General features: G+C 33.1%; 1 protein-coding gene across 1 annotated transcript; it reads right to left on the minus strand.

The window, feature by feature from the left end:
• On the minus strand, window positions 1–7,339 carry LOC114755209 (cleavage stimulating factor 64). Its single transcript, XM_028944078.1, has 10 exons — window positions 7,081–7,339; window positions 6,801–6,879; window positions 6,143–6,317; window positions 5,174–5,207; window positions 4,827–5,071; window positions 4,670–4,747; window positions 3,647–3,682; window positions 3,081–3,566; window positions 2,206–2,541; window positions 1–452 (listed from the first exon to the last, which is right to left on the minus strand). Exons 1-10 carry the CDS (start codon window positions 7,109–7,111, stop codon window positions 303–305), a joined length of 1,650 nt encoding a protein of 549 aa, XP_028799911.1. The 5' UTR covers window positions 7,112–7,339; the 3' UTR covers window positions 1–302.
• Between the last annotated feature and the right edge of the window lie 3,205 nt (window positions 7,340–10,544).

Genomic DNA, 10,544 nt, shown 5'->3' on the forward strand with positions numbered 1-10,544 from the left:
GAGAGAGAAAGTCCTCAAGGCCAAAGTCATTATTCTCCAAATTCTCTCTTCTAAATAATTTCATATGAACTCATTTATAGCTCCTAACTGTTACATGATATGTAAGGCCAAAAAATTACAAGAATGCAATGGTACTGACAAAAATTTTAAATATTTGAACCTGATCTAAGCAAATGATAATATACAAAGCAACCTGCCTTGATAAGTCTTCAGACATATTCTGGAAATTGCAAGAGTTAGCAACACGACAATCTCTGTCGGCAGGTTGCTGCGTATTCGAAGCGTTCGTATGTTGCTGCCTGCTATGAAGGCTGGGTCTGATCTTGCCGGAGAGCCTGCTGAAGCTGAAAAACCTGCTGTTGCTGCTCCGGCGGCAAGGAACTCAATTGCTCCGGCGTTAGACTCAACACTTGTTGCAGTAAAACCGATTCCACATCCGAAGGTAGCTGAGCCTGGACAAGGAAGTTAGCATGAATGATATTATCTTATACAGAATTAGTGGCTTCTTTGGTCAGATATAAAACACACAGATGTAACAAGTTGGTTTATAATCAAAGATGGGTTTGTGGTCCAAATGCAAATAAACTCAATCCCAGTTTCATTTCAAGTAGGTGTTAAGCATCATATTTTTTGTTTGGTTGGTTGAATGGGGAAAAAAGCTGTCGCGTAGATGTTATAGAGAAATGAAGTAGATGACTTTCTATAATCACAGTAAAATTTGGATGAAATAGAAAACAAATATATGAAGTACTACCTGTATCTCTTATTATAAAATCCAAATAACTGAACTGCGTGATTTAAAAAAACTGTTAAAATTAGTTAAAAATGATAAATATGTAAGAAATATACAAATTTTTTTTTTTTCAATATAGGCCCTTATTTATAAGCGGGTAGGTAAGAGTGAGAAAGAACATGAGAGTATATATGAGAAAAAGATAACAAGAGAGAATATATTAATTAAGGGTAAAATAAGTAAAACTGTATCTAATGTATAGAGAAAACCTCAAGTGGATTTGATAAAAAAAAGACAAACCAATTCAAAAATTTGAATCTTATAATAAGAGACAGAGAGTAATAAAGAATTTAAATGATGTTGAGAAGACCAAAAATTATTTAAGGATATATTATCTTGGAAAAAAAATGATTTTAATATCTTCTATATGCACCCTCTTTTTTACACGAATTAGTTATTGAACAATCAGTTCTAAATTCTAGAGGCATAATAATAGTAATTTAGTTGACAATGCAGATACCTTCACTCGAGGAGGGAGAAAAGAATCTTTGTATGAAATTATTTGGACCTAACTACAAAAAGATTTATTTTTGGATAAACAAACAGAAAGGGACAATTAGAAGGAAAGAAGAGAAACTGTGAATGAGCGAACAGAGTATCCTCGTCTTGGATAGAAAAACATACTCCCCCTTTCCCTTTTATTAAAAACAACTGACCAAATAACATTGATAAAAAAGTTGGTTAAAATTGATTAGAAACAATAGATATCTAAAAACCGCAATTTTTACTGAAAAATACCCTTATCTATTGGGGGGGGGGGAGTATTCAGGAGAGAATAAGGAAATTATTAACATAAAGAGGATTGTGGAAGAAAGAGTGTGATGTAGAGAAGGCCAAGGGTAATATGTAATAATAAATGTATTGATATTAAAATGAGTAATTAAAGGGGGGCAAAATGGAAAATTAACAAAGAAAATTTGAGATGTCATCTAAATGTCTCTTATAAATAAGAACAAGTCATAGATGGTGATTGTTTCTTATAAAAAGGAACGGAGGGAATATAAGTTATGCAAGAAAGGGGAAAAAAATAATACAAATGAGCTTTCAAGTCCCTCTACAGGTCTAACAAGGAAATTTCATGAAAGAAATCGTGTGAAAAGCGAACAAGAAACCTTCAAAACAAAACCATTTCAAAGCAAGCCCAAAATAAAACGTTTAAAAGTAGAACAGAGTTCATGGCATTATTGAACGGAACAATACAGAACTTAAAAAAAAAAAAAAAGAATATGAAACCAATTACTCCGAAACTTCAATACCACTCAGAAATTCGTATGACAATGATTGACAAAATCTCGTCATTATGATTGAGAATTCAGAAATAATTATCAAATTCGAGCATAGATAAACCAACAAAACATAAACAAAAGTTGGTAGAGAAAATTTTCATTGGAATATCACCAAGTTATACATACCTGAGAGGATTGTTGCTCAGGGTATCGCGCTTCTGATTTGGAAGTTGCATTTACAGGCAATGACACACTTCCAAGAACATGGGAAGATCCCTTGGAAACAGGTACATTCGCAACTGCTGCGGAGAAAGAGGAGCTCCTTCCATCATCCAATTTAGCCAGCTTTGAAGGGCGGCTAAATGGTTCCAAAGGCTCATTTGTTTTCTCTCCTGATCCGAGAGCAATGTTTGAATATGTACTACTTTTCTTGGCCCAATTAGAATCTTCAACGACTTTAGCTGATCTGTCTGCTTCCCTACCAATTGACTGAGGAATACCTGATGATATGGACGAGCCAGGCTGTGTTGATCAATAAATTAGAGGCATATGTTAGTACACTCCATTGACAAAAGAAAGATAAACTTGGCAGGAGAAAATAGAAAAACAGCTTCTATACATGATCAGCTCTGGAGCATGTTAAAATGAAAGCATTCAGAATATAAGAGTCAGATGGTGCAGAATGATGTTGAACATACTCAAGCATGAATCATTTATGCATGTTTAAAAAGCATAAGTTGCATTAGAAAAGTCAAAATGCATGCAGGGTAGACTATAAAGAAATGCATCCAGTGTCAAAATGTCAAAAGCTGTTTTCGTCTAATGTTTTTTTTTTTTTGGGGGGGGGGGTTGTTTTGTTGGGACACTTGGTCCCAAAAACATATCTGGGCTTTTGCAAGAAAAGCTCATCCAAACAATCTACTCTTTCTTGGTGCCATAGGACTATATATTTATGTCATTTCAGAAGCATGGGCCTAAGAATAGAGGGTGAATTCCTTCGTCACTTCCTATTGGTCTGCTTTCCAATAAACAAGGCAAAATTCACAAAAATTGGATCGCACCTGAAAGCCTGCATCGGGATGAATCATCCGAATACTTTGTCCTACACTTGAGTTACCAATTTGTCCGGAATGTTGTAGCAAATGCAATGGCTGATTCAGAGAATTTGAACTTGCCAGCTGAATTGGTGGTCTAACAGGCAAACCAAATGAAGACTGGGGGCGCATAGAAGGAAGAGATGAACTAGAATGCCCAGGCAATGTGCCCAGCTGTACCACTGGGTTGCTTGGATGTTGTGGAAGCTGGATTCGAGGCTGCAAAGGAGGCTTTGGGTGTGCAGGTAATTGATTAGGAACCAAAGAATTATGATGTAAAGCACTTGCTTGAGTTTCTTGAATATTGGGCATCAAGCCAGATGGCAATTTGATCTGCGCATGAGAAGGCAGCCCAGCTAGCGATTGAAGCACTGCAGACTGACCGAGCTGGCTTTCATCTACCAGAGGCTGGGAGGTTTCACCTGCAACTTGCCTAAGGTTTGGCATTTGCAACTGCAAATATAAAAAAGATAACAATAAAGTAAAAGGGATAAAGTTGATGTGAACAAAATAATGTACGGTAGTGAACATACCACTTGAGGGGTCACCATTCCTAGCATTATCTGTGCCTGCAAATACAGAAAAATATTTATGACAAAGGCAGACAATGCCCTAAACGCTTCAACCATTAATTTCTTGCTGTATAAATTAAATGGGAACAGGATTAAACATATGTATAGCTATAATGAGATGAGGGTAACTATGCTTTCAGTTGACAAAGGGAACATCTGTTACAAATATCAACACAATGCAAGCACAGAGAATTGAAAATTAGAAAGGTATAAAACATATATTTGCATATATACTCTTCTATGTAAAGAAAAGAATGTAAGCATTCCTTGAAAAGAAAAAAAGTCTTTCTTATTTAAAATGAAAGTGCATAAGCAATTTCCCAGAAGAAACAAAATCACTGAATGGACTTAAAACAAAAAGAAGGAAAAGTAGCTTATAAGCATCTTCTACTCCTGCAGCATATTAGAAGCACAATGAAAAGGAAAACTCCGAGGTTTCTCTTAATAGTCCTGCCTATTATTGGCTTTGACTGACCCTTCCAAGTCATCTTCTCATCATCCAAATATAGCAATAATAGGCCTGCCTCAAGTTTTCAGTTCTATCACATAGAAAGACACAGTCTATGATGAAAGACAATGAGAAGAGGATAACTCACACTGGAGTGAAAGGGAACCCCTTTTTTGCATACAGAAAAATCTCAAACTACAGATATATCAATCTCTCATCCTCATTAAGTGACTGTGTCCCACATTTTCACTAATTTTGTAATTTTTTGCACTTTTTCTGTCCAAAATAGTTCTATATGGTATAATTGGTGTGCTGTCCTCATCATACAATTCAGTATCATCTATGCTGTCCAATGAAATGTATCACTGTCATCTGTCTTAGAGCATACAAAGACAGAGAGAATATGCATACAGAAAATAAGCAACCCAAGTCTCAACAGTACAGAATTGAGTATCTTTTAAAGAAAAAGTGAACTAATAAAGAACTATGCGCTTGCACAAACATACTAAGAAAAGAGGAGAGACAAAACTCCAAACCTGAAAAAGAGCCTTAGGCAACTGCGGTCTAGAAAGTAACAATTGACGAGCTAATTCCTTGTTATGTGTAGCCATTGCCTGCCACATTACAAATATATAGTAAGAAATAGTAACTTACTAATTTATACAAGAAGATGATCTTAGCTTAACCCAACACCTTGAGCTCAGAGATAATCTCAGTCAGCTGATTCCGAGATAGTCTAGCCAGATGCAAAGTTAAAGGGTCATGGGCCAATCCTGACTGAACCCGCAAACCATTTTGATTTGGCTGGATGCCAGATTGAGGCCCTCCTAGAGCTGCTTCCATGACAGTTGCAGCTGTTATGGCAATATGAAGACCAATAGGTTGACGGTGGGCAGCTTCCCCATGGACAGCTGGCCCAGCTACTTGTTTGTGAGGGTCTTTTATACATTGGAGAAAAAAAGAGATGATAGAAACAATTCAGAGCCTATAGTCTGAGATAATTAATCAAAACAACTAAAGGAGAAGGATAAAGAACCAACCAACATTTGCAGCCAATCCAGGCCCACCACGACCCTGTAACAAAAGGAACAACCATATAACATTTTCAATAAACTGACGTCTGGAGCATGACTGATTCATCCACGTTAGATAAAAAGATAAAAAGCAACAACAGTAAAAATATACAATTATTTACAGGATCCAAGATACCTTTCACATTAGTTATGAATTTTATGAAACCCATTAATTTTAAGTAGGAAAATCTAGCTCACTTTAATTTGTTTTTAGCAAGAATTAATTAATAAACATTAATCTCTTTAAGCTGTTTCATTAAAGGGGATATATGTTTGGAATTGGTTGATTGATTGGTCATACATGCAAACTTAAACATCTAGTTTAAACATCTAGCCTAAGCAAGTTAGAAAACATCCATCATGATTACTAGATTAAGTTTTTAGTTTAAGGATGTAATCCTAACATCAGCTAGGAAAAAATGGTGTCCTCTTTCACTAGGAAAAAAGAGGCCTTTTGGCCCCTTTGGTGCTGACAATTCAAGTAAAAGAACAGTTCTTTGTTGCTATATTTTTATATCCTCATCTTATTTGATATGCATAGCAATCCGTGTATTAGGAAATCATAAACAAAGCATTACACAGGAACTAGCCTACTCATGTGTTAGATTTAGGTCCATGATAAATGACAATAGCAACAGTAAATAATTGAAATTATTGTGTGATTTTAGTAACTATAATTTCAAATTGATAAAAACCTCATCATTCAGCACAGTGGAAAAAATTTGATAACAGTAGCTGAGATAGACAAGTCCGAGTAAGTTTGCTACTAAAACTAACATAGAGAAAAGAGGGGATACGTATATAGTGATTTACACCTTACACTGTCTCAGTTTTTTCATTATAAATCTGATTTTTATTAAAAGCAACACAGATCATATATGACAACAAGGCAAGGCGAGATACATTAATGTAAGAAAATAAATTCTACCAACATACCTGTTCTCTATTTCTGTCAGCGCCTTTGTCATTTTCAGCAAAATCAACACGCAACTGCCGTCCATTAATTTCATAACCCTGAAGGTTACGGCGGGCACTTAGAGCAGTCTCTTCATCCTTATACTCACAGAACCCATAACCTTTTGGTTTTCCAGTTTCTCTATCGATGACTAATCTGCAGAATGTATGAGAATAAAATACCTCAACCAAATAATTTCTTAACCATATTAGAAATAATTAGGAAAACCTATATTAGAATATGAACTTTATCCACTATTACAAACATAGCGAAAATCTGTTTAACCATTGCAGGAATACAAATCAAAGGCGTGTAAATGTACAGAAGCTTTTAACCTCCTCGTGATAGATTAAGGAAAATTTTGAAGCAAGCTGTTAACTATAGCCACTTTGATGTTAAGTAAGAATATCCGAGTTACCAAGATCTCAAGATTAACATGACTACATTTACCCTATTGATGACATCAATCCCCACTTAGAACTTCAATTTTTTGCACAGCAGAGGAAGTCTGCCTACTCTTCTCAAACAATATAGCAATAATTTAATAAACTCAACCAGTCAAATTTTCAACTTCTTTTATTTTTCCTTAAAATAGAAAAGCTAAAGATCCCAAATAACGGCTTCTACTTTAAAATTTACCTGAATGATACTACAGGCCCAACCTCCTGGCAGATTTCAATAAGCTGTTCCTCTGTGGCATCATATGGTATATTCCCAACTAAAATATATCCAAAGGGGCAAACCAACTGTCATAATTTGCAACAACTAATGTTCATAAAACATCACACGAAAAAAAAAATTCAATCAGTCAAAGAATAAAACTTTGAAATTCTCATAACTACCCCGACATTCATCAGCTCCCAATCACTTAAAACTTGAAATCTATCAAGAAAACCGAGCTTTAAGGATAAAGAAATACCAAAAACGCAGCGATGCTGGGAGGTGGCCATGAAATCAAGAAGAGAGGGAGAAGGTGAAGCGCTGCTCCATCTTCTTCCTCCTCGCGAGCATGACTCTGCAAATTGATGCAAAAACCAGATGCCTTATAAAAGGCTTTTGGAGATATTGAAAATCTTCGTCTCGGAGCGCGGGAGAGCAGATTCGTACCAGTTTATTGGTGCGGTTCCCTCTATTGCAGAGAGTGGTTCGAGGAAGACAAAAACTTGGGGTTTCGATCTTTGATTAGTCCAGGCTTAACGCCATTGCTCGGGCCTTTTCTTTTCCTTTTTATTTCCTAAAAAACAAAAAAAGAAAATTCAGACAGAAACAGAAACGGGATGGTCTTCACCTAAAAAAAAAAAGAAAAAGAAAGAAAGAAAGACAACGGGATAGTACACAACTCAATTTAAATTAAAAACACATTTTATAAATTAATAAAAAATATTTTCTAATAAGTTAGACCATTTATAATTATAATTCATAATAATTATTTTTAATATATTTAATTTTAATCAAAAAATACTTTTCAATCTTTATACCTATACAACTCATTATAGATTAAAATAATTTTTATGAATTACAAATAATATAACTCATTACAGATTAAAAATAATTTTTTGATGGTTTAAACATATATTTTATAATTTAACCAAAAAAATTACTTTTTTTGGTTATTAAAATTATAGATTAAAATTACTATTTGGTTAAATTATAAGATATATTTTTAAACAATCAAAAATAATTAAAATTTACTAAAGTAAATTAAAAATACTTTTCAATTTATTTTGCTAAATTTATACTTTTTAGTTAATGAAAAATATTTGTGGTTAGTTTATGAAAAGTATTTTTAAGTTTATAATGATTGAACAAATTTCTAAATTAATTATTAAAAAGACCTCAAATTTATCCTACATAACATAAATTTATTGGTTGAATTATGAAGAACGGAAAAAAAGAGAGAGAGAAGGAGAGCATCAAAGGGAAGAAAGAGAAGAAGGTGGGTTATTTTCTTCTTGTTTTTTTTTTGCTAGATTTCACAATTTAATTTAGGACTCAATCCCTTCAAGCAATTTAGCTTGTTAAAGTGTTCATTTTGCTATTTCATATTTTCAGGGACTTTTTAATGAGAATTTTCCTAAAATCAATCATGAATCCTCAATCATCAACAAACAAGACACATTAAAGAAATTATAATTATTAACCAACGAACCAACGAAGCAAAAAAAAATTTATAGTAGTAATTATTAACCTTGTCTTAAAATATAGTATTTTTTAATTTTATTATATACTTTCTAATAAAAGTAATTGTCTACGCAATAACAAATAAAATTAAAATAAGTCATGCCAAATCATTTTTGACATTTTCCATGAAGTACTATTAAAAATATTTGAAATAAACAGAAAATTATCTCAACCAAACCATCAGATTTTAAATTATTCGATGCGTAAGTTCTATATCGTGGTGTGTTTTTCTTCTATTTATAATTGGTACGAATTAAACCAAAAGAAATTTGATTTGAGCGGTAAGAAACTCAACATTATTTTAAGTATATTCTTTTCGAACCTTATTTAAGAAATCCATGACAACGTACTTCTCCGTCAATTAGTACATTATTGAGAACATTTTAAAAATAAATAAACAAATAAACCATATGTACTTAAAATTATGTCACGTAGACACCTCTCGGGAGTTGGAACACCTTAAACAAAATCCAACTAATACATCATTAAACCCAAACAAAATATAATTTGTATGACAAAAAATTCTGGTTGAAACGATACCCTTTTTCCGGTAAAAACTTGAACTACAAATCACAAATGAAGTACTCTTCCAGTCTTTAATATAAGACCTATTTAAACAATTTGATTAGATTAATAAAGTTAGGTAAGTTAGTTAATTATAAAAGATATGACATATTTTCTTAAAACCAAATTCATGACAACGTACTTCTCCCCCAATTAGTACATTATTGAGAACATTTTAAAAATAAATAAATAAATAAACAAATAAACCATATGTACTTAAAATTACGTCACATAGACACCTCTCGGAAGTTGGAACACCTTAAACAAAATCCAACTAATACATCATTAAACCTAAACAAAATATAATTTGTATGACAAAAAATTCTGGTTGAAACGATGCCCTTTTTCCAGGAAAAACTTGAACTACAAATCACAAATGAAGTACTCTTCCGGTCTTTAATATAAGAACTACTTAATTAATTTGATTAGATTAATAAAGCTAGGTAAGTTAGTTAATTATAAAAAATATGACATGTTTTTCCTAAAACAACATAATCATATTCTTTAATATCCATCTCTCTTCTATTTGATTATGGTTGAGGGAGTATCCACAGGAATAATTAGGAAAAATTGATAAATATGATAAATAAGTCTTGTATAGAGGACAAAATCAACTCAATAATTATGTCATATATTAAGGATTGGAAGAGTAATAGTTATGATCATAATCCAAATCTATCATGTTTTCCGAAAACTTAACAAAATACAATGACAAACTTTTTTTTAATCAAATGCTAAAATCTTACAATATAACAAACAAGACAACAAGACCTAATTCCTCTATCAATCTTCCCCTCAACATTAGAGGGTGGTCTATTCAAAATACAAAAATTACTCTCTATGGAATGAGAGCTTAGTTAAGTGATCAACAGTAGGGATAGACTCCTTAAAAGTATAAATTGGTACAACCATCCAATCTATGTGAAATAAAAGTCTAGCATCATCAACAATATCCCTAAATTGATATGTACCATCACAGCCTCTACATAACATGGACAAGGCTTCCACACAATCAAAGTAAACGGCTATATTTTTGTAACCTTTGTCCCAACAAAGTTGCGGACCATGAATTATGCCAAGTAATTCTGCTATTGCTAGAGGTAGAGCTGCACATGGGCAGGACAAGGTTGGGCAAGGTAAGCCCCCAACTCGATGCACAACCAGAAAGATGACTAGCTACATCAGCCCTGCCCAGTAGAAGCCCAAACCATTTTGGGCTGGGTAAGGGCGGGCTAGGCAGAGTGGGCTTTCCTACCTAACTTAATTACACCTTGCCTATATCATATGTAGAAAAAAATTAAATTATCATGCTTTGAAACAAGGTGAAAGAAAAAAATTTATCACGAATGACTCAATCACTCATATATGCAAGGCTTATGTAGTGTGTTCTTCAGCTTTCTTTTTCTTATGAGAGGTAAAAAAATATTAATAATTAAAACATTAATAACTAAGCCAATTTTGTATTTAATTCTTTAGTTTATTCATATAGTTGGCACATTCTTATGGTCATGTGAAAGTATAAGATTTGAAAAGGGTTTTAGTTTTTTTTTTTTTTTAAGATTGGAGGTAAGAGTAAAGAAGGAAATTTGATTAGGAACAATTTAGCATATTTAATATCATATTTTGATATTTGGTTTT

Source organism: Neltuma alba, unplaced genomic scaffold (genome assembly GCF_004799145.2).
Source record: "Neltuma alba isolate B1F8T4 unplaced genomic scaffold, ASM479914v2 tig00010238_pilon, whole genome shotgun sequence".
Lineage (NCBI taxonomy): Eukaryota > Viridiplantae > Streptophyta > Magnoliopsida > Fabales > Fabaceae > Neltuma > Neltuma alba.